We start from the raw sequence: 14,696 nt of genomic DNA, 5'->3' as shown, positions 1-14,696 counted from the left end.
GTCCTTTTCCTGATAACTTCCCAGAAAAAGCTTCCCCCTCAAAACACCTTCCTTTTGCCTTTAGCTGAAGATGATATTTAAGATGGTGGCTTGGGGCATTTCAGGGAGTTTTACTCAGTTTCCTGGGTATCTCTACATAGTATACAGGAGGCATACATGTTATTAAACTTCTGTGTTTTTTTTTTTCTCTTGTTAATCTTTTGTTATGGGAGGTGGAGAGTCTTAGCCACAGAATCTAGGAAGGTACAGAGAAGATTACTTTCCCTGCCCTACAATATCACGAGTGAAGGAAAGTACAAAGTGAAATTTAATGTGCTGTATGAGTACAACCATGTTTTTAAAACATCAATGCAAAGAAAAATTTAGGAGAAAAAACATCAAAATACGAAAGCTGGGTTTTGTGGGGCAGGTGATAACTTCAGTGGCTTGGTTTTCTTCGGCTTATCTTAATTTTCTGAAAGTTCCTTAATGAGAAAGGATGTATTACATAATGGAGCGGAAGAAATTTTAAATAAGTGTTCAGCGAGTATAAAGAGGTGCGACCCACTGTGAGGAGTTGAGGGGAAATTCTGAGACCCCCCGTCTTGGGGGTGGGAGGCGTGCAGTGGGAGAAGACGGAAAGTGACTCCTCCAGGTGAGAATGAGGTGGGAAGAAGAGTGAAGCCCCTAAAATGTGGTGATCAGAGGAAAAGATTACTCTGCCTCAGAGTGGGTGGTTTGAGGTTGGGGGAGCTTCAGAGCAGGCAAAGATCAGGAGGGGAGACTAAGGCCTGGCTGCCTGCAGGGTTTAGAACACATCTGTGCCCACCCCTTCTCCTCTAAGCCAGTCTGAATGGTGAAATAATGAGAATCAGCCCTCCCTCCCTCTTTTTAAACCAGTGACTAAAATCAAGCCCAGGGATACTGGGCTTGGACTGAAGATAGATCTGAAGCCTGGACTCTCAGTAGGAACATTTCCAAATCCATGTGCAGAAAAAGCATTCACCTCATGAGCTCAGTCAGCAGATAAAGGAAACTACCCGCGTGTTGGGGCAGGAAGCCACCTTTCACATCAAGGTCCACCAAATGCAGCACCCAAAGCTGTGTGGTTTGGGGTGTAGGAGCTGTTAATACAGCTCATAAATACAGAAACTCTGGTGGGGGAGGAGAGAAGGTGTCTGTACCATGTCAGGCAGGCGTTCACTCAACCGCGCACGCATTCCTTACTGGGCACCACCAAGCACCAGATACTGTGCTGAACACAGAAAATAGAGCAGTGACTAAACAGAGGTCTCTATCCTTCCGGTGCTTAATTCTGAGGGAGGCTGTGAAATTGAAAGATAATAGTATAGATTTGGTCTTCCTCCCCGTTTCCTCCGAAACAGCTCCTAAAATCCCTGGAATCTTGAAAGAGATGAGTGGTTTTTTATACTAATGAGATGACTGGTGGCTGGAGGCGCCTGGATAGCCTCAGGGCTGGTTGCCTGGAGAATCAACGAAATGGTTAGAGGGTTGGAACTTCAGCCCTATTTTCCCCAAATTCCCTACCTTTTACCCCCAACATCCAGGGAAGGGAGAGAGGCTGGAGATAAAATTCTGTCACCAAAGTTCAGTGATTAATCAATCATGTCTACATAATGGTGCCTCCATAAAAAGACCCCAGACAGAGGGGTTCAGAGGGCTTCCAGATTGGGGAGCACATGGAGGTTCTGGGGAGTGGGACACCTAGAGTGAGCACAGACACTCCACACACACCCCTACATACTTTGCCCCGTCCATTTCTTCCATTTGACTATTCCTGAGATGTTTCCTTTTGTAATAAACCAGTAATGTAGTAAGTAAACTGTTTTTCCTTAGTTCTGTGAGCCATTCTAGCAAACTCTTGACCCCCAGGAGGGAGTTATGGAAGCCTTAGACTATACCTCATAAACCTCTATCAGAAGTATGGCGGGCCCAGACTTGTAATTGGCCTCTGAAGCGGGAGCAGTCTTTTGGGACTGAGCCCCTCACTTGTGGGATCTGACACTAAGTAAATAGTGTCAAATCTTCATTGACTTGTAGGACACCTAGCTGGTGTTGGAGAATTGGTTCGTGTAGGGGGAAAGCCACACATTTAGTGTCAAATGTGTTCATTTTGAGTAGAAAAGAACAGAGAAGTTTTCCTGTAGTTGGTGCATTAGAGAGAGAAAAGAGTTTCCTTTTTAGAAGCCAAGAATCAAATTATCTCCAAATACCACCACAGCAACAACGACTTGTATAAACAAAAGAAGCATAGTATAAGGATAACCTGTAATGGGGGCTGTTGCCAGGATCAGGGATGGCTTCTCCCACACAATGATGATTGAGTTGAAGTCTACCAGTAACTAGGACTTCCTTACAGGACAGGAGAGCTTTATCCGAGGGCAGAGCCCGTGCAAAGACTCTGGACACAGTGAGACCTGCAAGGAAGAAAGTCAGTGTGTCTGGGCCAGAGGAGTTGTGCTTCTAAAATTTCAGTGACTGCAGTGGGAGAAACCCATTACAGAGGGTCAAGCAAACTACTTAGATGCAAGCAAACTCCTTAGAAGATGTTGGGAAGAAAGAATTTCCTCTGCTATTCAAGATCCTTCTAGCTAGACAAAGAATCAAATTGTCACAGACAGGTTGACAGGAGAAAATCAGATTTAGTTTTGTACAAATTAAATCCACATATACACGGAAATTCCAAAGACAGGCAAAATGGGGACCATGTGTCGACCTGATATAAGGAGAAGAGGATAGCGGTCTGGGACTTCGAAGGGAAGGAAGTCAATTCACAGGAAGGTGAAAAAGAATAAATGATAAAAACAAATGTCTGCCAGGCCACACAGAAACAATTGGACACAGAGAGGAATTTTAACAGAATTTGCTAAATTCCTCCCTGTCTGCCACCTTTAGTTCCTCTTATACTGTAGTTATCTATAGTGATGTTCATCTTCTTGCAGCTGGTCCTCTGTCTACATTCTTGGGACTGGGGGTTGTCAAAGCTTCTTCCCTAAGTCTTTTGAGCCTTGACTGTTTTCAGCTCAGCATAATCTGAATGCCAAGGTGGTTGCCTGAGATGGCCTGACAACAGAAATTTCAGGATAAGGATTCCATTTCCTTCCTCCTCTATCAAAAGCAGAAAGAAAACGCACACAATGGCACAGATCCCAAATGATTATGAAATCTGATAGTCCTTGGATCTTAAGAAAAAAGTTTCTTAACTCTCATCCATGACTTATTCATTCATTCAAAAAATAATGAAATATCTGCCATAAGCTAAGTACTCTACTGCCATCGAATTTATGTTGTGAACTAAACAGATACAGCTCTTGGAGCTAAACATCTTGTGGGGGAGACAGAAAGTGAGCAGAAAAAAAAAAAATCCAACGAATCAATATGTATTTACAAATTGTGATAATTTTGACAAAATTGAGCTGGGTACAATGATTATGAATAAGAGAAAAGATTTGGATAAATAAGGTGATCAAAAGACTGCTCCAAGAAGATGAAATTTAAGTTCAATCTGGGCTCTCTTAGCCCATTTACTTCAAAGTTAACAGAAGATGAATACGTATATTCACAACACTTAATCATCTCACAAACCTTTTTTTTTTTAAAGATTGTATTTATTTATTTGACAGACAGAGATCACACGTAGGCAGAGAGGGAGACAGAGAGAGAGCAGGGGAAACAGGCTCCCTGCTGGGTGGAGAGCCCAATGTGGACCCTGGGATTGGGACCTGAGCTGAAGGCAGAGGCTTAACCAACGGAGCCCCCCAGGCGCCCCACAAACATGCAACTTTTCTTAAATGAATAAATGAATAAGTCCTCTTTTCTGTCTGAACACTCTAAAAGGTGATTAAATAAAACATAAACAGATTATTTTAAACAGACGATATGTAGCAGTTTCTTGACAATTTTGAACTGTATGTAAATGAAATAGGTTTTATGTATTAACAGGGACTGATTTCTCTCTCACCAGGAGATGCTGGCAGGTGGCGCTTCAGGGACAGAATTCTTTATCTCTGTGTCTCACAGGGTGACACCTTCTCACAGTCCTCTTGGCTTCTCCACTTGTCAATCTACTCAATCTGCAAAGCTCCCAGGATCAAAATGAGAAGAAATTCCTTCTTCCAGGAGTAGAGTAGGAAGGAAGCTGAATAAAACAATGACAACAGGTTAACCACTGGGGTAAAAGGAAGGGAAGACAAGAGACAGAAGACAGGCAGGCAGGGGAAGAGATTCCAAGAGGATTCAGGGGACTGGAGGCCCTTAAGGAAGCTGAGTCTGGGGGACAGAGATGAACTGCCCTCTGGGCCCCATGGAGAGGCAGGGAGAACATTAGTGTCCACAGCCAACTACCACGTTTCCTCGTGCCTCATTACACCCGGCACTGGCTGCTCCCCGAATCACTGTCGGATTCACATTTTCCAGGCCTATTCCATGCTGTGTATTGGAGATATAGAGAGGATGAAAATGGGCTTTGGTCTCATTCAAAGGAGAAGACAGACACAGGTGAAGCCCCTAATACAACATGTGCAGTACCCAACCAAATCATTAGTAGGGTCAGCTGCACCTTGTGACAATTGTGACAGTTCCCTGAGGACTGCCCATTCATCCAAACCTCTGTTTCACTCTACCATCAATTCCTAGAATAACACAAGGCACCTTAAAAATGCTCTGGGGGTGCCTGGCTGGCTCAGCTGGTGGAACATGCAACTCTCGAGCTCAAGGTGAGGGGTCCAAGCACCACATTGGGCATAGAGTCGACTTACAAATAAAATCTTTTTGAAAAATGCTCTGGGTGGCTCAGTCAGTGAAGTATCTGCCTTTGAATTGGGGCATGATCTCAGGGTCCTGGGATCAAGTCCCACATTGGGCTCCCTGCTCAGTGAGGAGTCTGCTTCTCCCTCTGCTTCTCTTCCCCACCCCGTGTTCTCATTCTCTCTCTCTCTGACAAAACAAATTCTTTTTTAAAATGCTCTGTAAGGAGCACCTGGGTGGTTCAGTCAGTTAAGCATCTGACTTTTGGTTTTGGCTCAGGTCATGATCTCAGGGTCAGGGGATCGAGCCCCACATTGGGGTCCGCACTGATCGTGGAGCTTGCTTTAGATTTTCTCTCCCTCTCTCTCTGCTCCCCCCATCCCCACTTGCACACAGACACATGCTCTCTCTCTCTTAAAAAAAAAATGCTCTGTCAGGTTATAAAATGCTCCTTCAAGGAATAAGTCGTGAGAGTGAAAAGTACAGCATAGGAAATATAGTCAATGATACTGTAATAACTCTGCGTGGGACACATCTTGGTGAGCATTTCATGATGATATAAATGTTGACTCACAGTGTTACACACCTGGAACTAATATTATACATTAACTATACCTCAATTAAAATGACAATAATAATAATCATAAATGCTCTGTAAACATGAGTTGCTTAAATGAATGTAGAGGGGATAATATTTTTATACCTTGATGGTGGGCAGACACCACAAGGTTTAAAGCAGAAAAGTAACCCGAGCATCTCTGTTTCAGAACTCTCCCCAGCAGCGTGACCAGCAGGGGGTCCAGAGGGGAGAGAGTGGAGTAACTGGGAGCTTGAGCACAGGCAAGCAGCAGTGGGAAACGGGGGTTCGTAACGACACCCAGCTTTCTGCCCCGGGGCAACAGAAAGGCCTGGGCAGGACCCTAAAGGACTGCGATGCAAGAGAAGGCGCCCCAGGAGCCAATGGCCCAGGGCCCCCGAGGAGAGTGAGCTGAGGAGAACGCAAGTGAGGAGTGGCCCTGAACTTAGTAATGAGGAGGCCGCTGGGGGCAGCCAGCCACAAAGGGTGGAAGAGCAAGTGGTTGGTAAGGCACCAGAGACAGGAGCGGAGAGATGCTCAGAAGGCAGCCGAGAAGAGGCAAGGGACACCATGAGTTGGTGTCACTGGGGCAGTGTCCTGCCACGGACTATGGAAACCGGGAGAGGCCGCCCTCAGTGCTGGAGGAGCACAGCCTGGGATTTCCATCTTACAGCAGCTCCAGGCTTCACTGAGGACATGGCCAGGGACGTCTGGGATGCCTCCTCAGTGGTCTGGGCAGGACTGCGTGGGCTGGGGGAAGCTCTTCCCTTCGGGGAGTTCCAAGAGTGAGGTGAGTGCCCAGGCGCAGGGGCTGGGGCACTCAGGGTGGCCCCAGAGCCCGCATTTCCTGCCACCCCAGAGACACTCCCTGCTGTGGAAAATCCAACCCTCCCTTCCTTCCACCAGGAGGATAGCAGGTGGAGGTGCTGAGCCCCTGGCCCCACAGGGAGGAGGGCTCACCCCAGGGAGGGGTTACCTGAGCAGAGTGGCCCTGCGGGGATGGAGCTGGATCTCTGGCTGACCGGGTTGCTGGCAGTGCAGCGATAGCTGTCACTGGCTCCCGGTCTCCAGGAGACGTGGAGAGTGGTTCCTCCGTGGGACATAACTGCCCCCTGGCCGAGGGGTGCCCATCTGTACTGAACGTCCTCTCCGGCCTGTTGCAGGGAGCAGATCAGAGTGATGTAGCAGGTCCCACCCTTCATGATCTGGGAGCTGACAGTGATATTGGGCTCCTGCAGCTTCTCTGTGCAAGGAAGGAAAGTTCGAGCTCTGAGCAGACTCTGGTCTGGCCAAGCAGGGGAGAGAGGAAAGGTCAAAGTTCAAACGTGAGCCCTTCACGCCCCTCACCATAGACACGCAGGGTGAAATCCTTGGTGATGTTGATCGGGGGACTCTGCAGGGTGATCCAGGCTCTGTAGCGGCCAGAGTCCTGCAGCGTCAGGGGCCTGATCTGAAGAGAGTAGCTGTCGGGGAGGGCATGCCACCGTCTGCTGCTCAGTGTCTGAGTCCCGGCAGCCAGGACGGGCTGGCCTCCTGGCCCTCGTTGCATAACGGCAGCAAGCCCTCCAGAGCTCCAGGTGACCTTTTCCACTTCCTGCCCAGCTGGGAGCTCCAGGGGCAAAATGGCCAAGTCCCCGAGGAGACCGGTCACCGTCTCCCCCACGGTCTCCCCTCCCAGGATTCCTGGCCCTGCAGACAGACAGAAAACCACAGCTTCAATGCCAGGTTCTCCCCTATGCGCTCAGGGCCACCCAGGCCCGGTGGGGCTCCTCCTGCCCAAACCCCTCCAGCGTCCACACGGGCTCCGGTGGGCCTTCCCCACCCTCCCCCGACCACACTGCCCCAACGCACCCAGCCCACTCCCTCGACAGTGTTCTCCCCGGGGCCTGAGCGGACTCTGCGCCCCACCTCTGTCCACTCGAGAGCCCCAGGGCACAGAGCGTGCTCAGGTCCCAGATACCTGGACATGAGGACGGCACTGAGACGGGGAGGGAGCTGCTGTTACTGACTGGGTTCTTGACCACACAGGTGAAGGTCAGAGCCCTGTCCCCGGGCCCTGAGGAAACACTGAGGACAGACCCTCCATGGGACACAACCGTCCGGGGTCCCCGAGGTAGCCAGCTGTAGGTCACAGAGCCTCTTCTGCTGTCGGCCACACATGTCAGGATGAAGATACAGTGTCCATTCTCACCGATCCTGGAGCTCAGTGTGACACGGGGCTGGGCCAGCTGCTCTGTGGGCACAAAATGAACCAACCGAGGACTGTGTGGCCTCCCTTCACAGGGCAGAAGGCACAAGGCATTGAGGCCAAGACTCTGCCTCCTCCTGAATATGCACAAGGAGAAAGGGAGGCAGAATCTGCCCACAGCTACTGGAGAGTTTCGGGCTTCACGAGGCCTGGCCGCCGAGCATCACTGATTCCCAGAACCACTGTGTGAAGTAGGGAGCAGAGGTTGGGCACCTACTCTGTGTAATGGGCTCAGAGAGCTTCAGGTAACTTGTCCAGAGTCCCGTCTATTAAATGAGGATTCCCAGACCCAAACCCAACGGATCTGTCCCCCAAGCCTGGGTTCCCACCCCCACACTAACTGCATGAAGGTTGTGTGTACATACCTCACAGAACCGTGTTGTGATTACATCTCTTCTCAGGAAGGGTCTCTGCAGGACACCTCCAGCCCCCGGATGCCCAAGCTCCTAGAGGCCCATCGAGGCTCCCAGAAGATCTGGCCCTTGGCCTTTGAGGGCTCTCCCACTCTCCCACTCCCGTGTACTCCCTTCAACCCGCACCTCCCCCCTTCCCCCAGGACCAGGAGCTCAGATGCTTCCTTAAGGTTTCCACGTTCTGGCTGTGTCCCCAGGCCGGAGCCAGTGAGTTTGAGAGTGACAGGAAGAGTCGCTGAGAGAGTGGACGGGACAGGCTGCAGAGCCACGGCTGTGGGAGAAGTGGACAGGACAGGCTGCAGAGCCACGGCTGTGGGAGAAGTGGACGGGACAGGCTGCAGAGCCACGGCTGTGGGAGAAGTCTGCTCTGTTTCCTGCCACCTGACGGCAGCCCCAGGGGCAGCTCTACTGGGCAAAAATAGGGCCCCCCCCCACCCAGAATGCCCCCTGGGGAGAAGGCAGGCTGGGTGACTTTGGGCTGCCTCCCCTCCGCGTGGTCCTCTGGAGCCCAGATCCTTCCTCCGCGACGCCCCCTGCAGGCCCCTTTCCCTCAGCATCCTCTCTCGCTCAAGCCCACTAACACAGGACAAACCAGACACTCAGGATGTGGCATCAGGGCGCCTGAGTTCTAATTCTGACTCTGCCACTTTCTACCTCTGGGTCACTTTTCTCTGAGACTGGTTTCGGCAGCCCAGAAGAAAAACCCGTCTCCTGCTGCCGGCTATAGGGCTGACGTGAGGTCGCAGTGACTTGGAGAGCTCCCTGAGAAGGACAAACTGCCGGCTGTTTCCTTCGCTGTTTCCGCTTCGCTGGGGCGGACGAGAGGGGCTCTCCCACCAGTCCTGGACCACCCTACTCCCACCAAGGTCCCCGAAACCCCGGTGTGCCCTCGAGCTGTCTGAGAACAGGGCCATGGCCTACCCAGGCCTGATTTGTGGCAGAAACGCTTTCTCCCCAGGAAGCAAGTCCATTTTCTCACACTAAAAAAGTTGCCTCATCAAATAGGAGTATTTCCTAGTACATGACTCGGACTGAAAAGCTTCTCTGCCTTTCCTCCGTCGGTGACCTTCCCCGTGTTCGTCCACACTCACACCTGCACCTTTTTGCTTCCCAGTGTGGGGGGGTGGGGAGCAGGCAGCTCGGCCACTGCCCTTCGCAACCTCGGCCACTGTCCCTCGGGCAAAGACTGGAACCACAGCTGATCTGAGTCTTAGCAAAATGCCCTGGGATCCTCCCAGAACAGGAGAGGACAGTGGCCCTGACATGCCGAAAACCCTCTCCGTCAACCCCACGGTCTCCCCTGGGATGCACTCCTGAGGAAGGAGCTTCCTGCTCCCCTGCTCCGAACAGAGCTGCAGACCACCCCCAGAGCTGGTTCTCTGGCAGTGGGGTGTTCCAGCCCCTGCATTGTGGCCAAACAGTACTTTTAGTTATTCTTTCTGGTGTGAGGGACTCAGGTTACTCTTTCACATTCTGTATGAGTAATGAGCGGTCTGAATCTAAAACTGGCTTACTGTATCGTTACTGGCTGAATCAGTTCGCCTTTCTTGCTGCTGGGGCGCCTGCCCCCACCTCTGTTGTCTCTTTTGCAGTTTTCCCTCCTGAAACAACCCTTAAGTACCTTTAAGCAGTGTGACCCCAGCACTCCTGCACGTCTGCAGATCTAGCTGCCATGAGTTTCCCCTCACCCAACAGACTACTCTCACTTCAGCCTCGAGCAAGCTCAAGAAGGCTGTGGCGTGACTGAGTTCTCGGGGCTGAGGTCCCTTCTCTGCCCACTACAGACACAGGGGCTCTGCGGCCACAGGCTGGGCCATATCCGGGGCCTTCACATTGTTCAGGAGATGCTCCCGGGCAACTCTACTTCACGTGGTTTCTCGTATTTTTTACAGTGAGTGTGCATTGTTAGCTTTGTAATCAGGAAAACTGTAAATGTTACTGAAACAGATGTGGGAAAGGCCGTGAGAAAGCCTGAAAGACGGGCTCCGCCTCACACCTGTGGCCGCAGGCGGGACACTCACCATACACTTGCAGTCGGTACTCCTGGGTGCGGGTGATGCGGGAGCCCCTCAGGTTCACGTGGGCTCGGTAGGGCCCCGAGTCGTTCCAGCTCAGGTTGCTGATCTGAAGCGAGAAGCCTGGCCCCACCACACTCACACGACCCCAGTACCGGGTGTCTGCCTGGTGGAAGGTGTCTGGCTCTCCTGTTTCTGCCAAGGTTACGGTGGCTATGGCCATGGAGGAGGAACGGGACATCCAAGAGATGCTCTCCACCGGCTGTCCAGCCTGTAGCTGCAGAGGCAGAGTGACAGACCCTCCTAGGGTCCCAGTTACTGTCACAGGGTCTGGCTCCTGTCCGGAAACCCCTGTCCCTGCAGAGACACAGATCAGAAGCTTCAAGGGCAGCCTGACTAAGCCAGAGGCTCACAACAGGCCTGAGAGAGTCAGGGAAGGGATGATTATTCCCATTTTATAGATGAGACCATAGAGACCCAAAGAAATGACGTGGCTTGCCTCAGACGACATAGCTGGCTGCTGGTAGAACAGGGGCACAAGCCAGCCCCTTCCCTTCCTGGCAGAGTGGCCTTCGTCAGCATTTACAGTAAGTAATTCACATGTAAAACAATAATTCATAGAGGCTGGGCTAGGGCTGCAGATGCTGAGTGGAACGGAGAACAAGGAAAGTTTCTGGGAGGCGCTTGGGGGACGAGCTCTGCGGTTACCCTGAGCCACCCTCTTGCTGATCCAGGCAATCGGTCAGAACTCAGCTAGCCCAGCCACACGAGCACGCGCCACCCGGCAGCATCCCACATCATGGCATGTCCAGTCTGTGTTGAGCAGAAGCGAGCTCTGAGGCTCTGCCTGGGTTCTGCGAGCATCTTCCTAGAAGGAAGGCTAGTGCTGGGCTGCCCAAGCAAGATGCAGGGGAGTCAGGGGACAGTCATTCAAGACCAAGCTACTTGGGAGAAGAGCAGAAGCACCACGGCACTAGTCAGACTGCCCAAGTTGAAACCCTTGCAAGGTACTAGCTGTATGATCTTGGGAGGTGACTTATGCCTCTCTGAGTCCTGGCTTTTTCACCTGTGAAGCAGGGAGTGCCATCTTCCAGGACTCTGTGGTCTTAAATGTTATTCAAGATTCTTGATGTCACTGGAACAAGCTGGTGACTGCACCATGTTCGTGTTCGCGCTCTGACCGAAACTCACCAGCGCCCTCATCGAGAAATGCAAAAAACCAGTGCTCAGTCGTGTGACTGTTGGAATATTTTTGCAACACTGCCACGCTGTCCCAGGAAACAGAAAATCTGAAACTGACCCAGGTGTGCGGCTCAGTGGTTTGGAGTGGCTCAGGAAGGATCTGGGTCCTGATTCAGAGTGGGACACAAGACCGCCCGCCGCATCGCTGTTCCCGGGCCAGGTGGTGAGTCACTTTGCCAAGTTGACCCAAGAAGTCCTGGGAGGGTAAGTGTGGGCCCAAGGGGTGGGAGGGGGCTGCTGTCCTGGGGGACTGGGCACCCCAAGCTGGAGGCAGGTCTGCATTCTGTGCCCCTAGACAGAGTTCACTCAACAGCCTGGCGTCCACGTCTTCTGTGGGGCTACCTTGGCTGCATCCAGAGAATCATGCACGCAGATGGGAAGCATAGCAGGGCGGCAGGTGTGGGTATCAGCGGCCCCCTCCTCACCCCACGTGGGACCTGAAATCCGGCTGGGGGACCCCCAAGGCGACCGAACAGTGTGGCTCCTCCTCCCACCTCAGATGCAGTAGCGCATCAGGCCTCAGTCAAGGGCTCCTCCCGGGCTGGGCTCCATACTTCCGGTCCAGCCCTGCCCACCCCGGTTTCCTTTAGCCTCTGCGCTTTTGTTGGCTTATTTGGGTTTAAGCATTGACTTCACCCAGATTCGTACAGATGCTGTGTGCATGTCTTCCTGCATAGTTCACAAGCTCCCCAAGGACAGTGATGGATGGGAATGAGTATCTGGGTGCGTTAGGCTCAGGGTTTGCTGCCGTGCGGGTGTGTGGAACCTCTTGGTCTGAATCCTGTTTCTGGATCCAAGTGAGGGGAGACACAGAGGGATCAGATCAGGACACGAATCCCCATGCCAGACACCGTGCCCAGTAGGGTAAACACGTTCTCTTATCTGATGTCCCAAGAAGGTGGGGGGCTCTTCTTCCCATTTGAAAGATTAACATCTAGACACACAAAGAGCTTAAGACACTTGCCCCCAGTCCCCAGCTCAGAAGCAGCAGAAGTTTCATGAAGATCCAAGTTCACCCGACCCCAAAGACGGTGCTCTGTCAACCATGCTGTGTGGCCAGCAGTGGGCTCTCATCGTACCTAATTCCTCCCAGGGACCTGCTGACCCCCATTCCCACCCTACAGCCAGCACAGGACCTGACACACAAGAGCCCCAATGGATGTTTCCAGAACTGAACTGAACTGTGAACATTTTCTAAGGCAGGACCTGTCTTACCCATTATTTGGCCATGTGCCCGGGGGGATGCCCCTGTGGGTGGGGACCGCAGAGCACCTGGCCTGGACACCATGGAGAGATGCAAGCTCGCAGATGAGCTTGCCCTGTGTGGGGGTAGGAAAGTGGGGATGAGGGGACCTCGCAGGAATCTCCACGCCAGTTCTGCGGCCGTGGCCGAGGACACGGCTTTCCGAGTTCCCACGGCACCGCTGTATTCCCACAGCCAGCCGTGCTGCCTTCTAGACCGTGCACCAGAAGATGTCCCCTAATCTCCCTGAGCCTCCGTCTGTCATCATAAAATATGTGTAATCCTGTGTGCCTTATCTATATCACAAATCTGTTGTGGGAATCAGAGTTGTTGCTGTTGTCGTGTTGTTGTTTAACTTAGATAAAGGTTCTTTATAAACTGTGATAGGTGACAAGGGCAGGCCACCCAAGATGGGCCACTGGGGCCTACTGATTATTTAAATAAGTGGCTTAAGAGCCAGTCCGCACGAGGACACTCAGACCCTCTGCTGTCCCCTGAAAGCAGGAAACAGATCTCCCGTGTAAAAGGCAGCCTGCCTGGACCAGGAGGGAAGGAGAAGCCTGATCGCCAGAGGTGGGAAAGTTAGAGCCAAGAACGCTTACAAACAACCCTTGTTACTTTTTTACTAATTCACTCCCCCAGCACAAAGTCTGTTCAGAATTCCTTACTAATCAAAGTGCCCAGAGTTAAGTTTTCTTTGTCCTGTCAATTCCTCGCAGATTTATTGTCTCTTTATCTAAAAAGTACAAAAACTGCCTCTTCAATCATTTCTTTTAGGTCTCAATTTCATTATTGGGCCCCCATGCCCATATCATAAAACCTTGGTTTTTTTTTTTCTCCTGTTAATGTGTCTCACGTAAATTTAGTTCTTAGTTCAGGTAGGAGACCTCAAGGGTAAAGAAAAATTTTTCCTTCCCTTCACTGCCGAGTTTTAAATGTATCAAGGGATTCACCAGCCGGCTTACAGGAGAACCCCTTAAGACTAGGGTGGGGACAACCCCAAGGCAGATGACATTCGTAATGACACACACTGGTTTTCCCCTGAAGGAGAATGAAAGCAAAAGCAAGACCAGGGCCTAGCCCCTCACGCAGACTTCTCAAACGCTTCGTTCCCCAACTCTGGTTCCCAAGCCTTTTTCTTGCCACCGCTCAGGTCCTCGGGGACAGGAGCAAGCAATAAGAATCTAAAGGGACAGAAACAGCCACTAAGTGTCAGGCTGAGATGCCCTACTGGAGTCATTTTGGGGACACAGTAAGCCCAATTCATGATGAAGGGTCACTCACGGGGGCTGGTGGGAGAGGGAGGAGAGGCAAAGAGACGTAAAAGGATCCTGACTGAAATGGCAAGATGAAGATGGGGCAGGTCCTCGATCTCATGCCCCCACCGTCTGCCTGTGTGGGGATGCCCAGGGCTCCCTGTGACTCGTTAGCAGAGGAAATGTGAGCATGACGAGGTCACAGTGTGGGCCTGCACGGTCTGAGATGGTAGGACGTGCAACACACACACACACACACACACACACACACACACACAGCCTGGCTCCCAGAGAGGCGGCACCTTCAGTGAAACTCACCCTTGGCAAGAGAAATGTGCAGCAGGTAGAGGTGCCTGGGAGGCAATGGCAGGAACAGACTTACCCGTGAAAGGACCAAGCAGGAGCAGGAACCCTGGTAGAGAAAGACCCATAGTAGTCACCAGCAGAATGGCCTCCCTCAGGACAGCTGACCAGCTGTGCTTGTGTGAATGTCAGCCCACAAATATTTCCTCTTTCTAGAGTTCACCGCAGCAATTGTGTGTAACTTTGAAGTCACATGATGTAGACATGAGGCGACATATGAGAAAGGCCAGGGGAGCTATGACTTAAAAGTCAAAGCTGACAATGTCTCGGCCGTGCTTTAAAGCCTTCAGAAGCTCCCCCATCCCCTACAAGGCAAAATCAGACTCACAGCTCTGGGAGAAGAGGCTTTTCCTGTTCTCTTGCTTCTAGTCAAGCTTGACCTAATGCCATGTCACCACATCTCCCATCTTGGGCTCCAGTCACCACAGACTGTTTCTAGAGTCTCCCCCAAAACCCCCTAGGATTTCTCAGCCCTGTACGTTGGCTCCCGCAAATCTGCTTCCTGGGTCACCCAGTCTCCGCCCCCCGCCTCACCCACCACACCCTAGGCTTCCTTTTTCATCTTTCAATTCCCAGCGCTTAGCACAGTGTCG

The 14,696-nt window shown here is 51.7% G+C and overlaps 1 protein-coding gene across 1 annotated transcript; it reads right to left on the bottom strand.

Moving 5' to 3' along the window:
• Nucleotides 1-3,586: 3,586 nt before the first annotated feature.
• On the bottom strand, nucleotides 3,587-14,389 carry LOC132025776 (SLAM family member 9-like). Its single transcript, XM_059413506.1, has 6 exons — nucleotides 14,123-14,389; nucleotides 10,006-10,356; nucleotides 7,284-7,556; nucleotides 6,671-7,012; nucleotides 6,300-6,566; nucleotides 3,587-4,138 (listed from the first exon to the last, which is right to left on the bottom strand). Exons 1-6 carry the CDS (start codon nucleotides 14,169-14,171, stop codon nucleotides 4,065-4,067), a joined length of 1,356 nt encoding a protein of 451 aa, XP_059269489.1. The 5' UTR covers nucleotides 14,172-14,389; the 3' UTR covers nucleotides 3,587-4,064.
• Nucleotides 14,390-14,696: the final 307 nt, after the last annotated feature.

Source organism: Mustela nigripes, chromosome 10 (genome assembly GCF_022355385.1).
Source record: "Mustela nigripes isolate SB6536 chromosome 10, MUSNIG.SB6536, whole genome shotgun sequence".
NCBI classification, from domain to species: domain Eukaryota; kingdom Metazoa; phylum Chordata; class Mammalia; order Carnivora; family Mustelidae; genus Mustela; species Mustela nigripes.
Note: the sequence above shows the minus strand (reverse complement) of the source record. Positions and strands in the feature narration are given on the sequence as shown.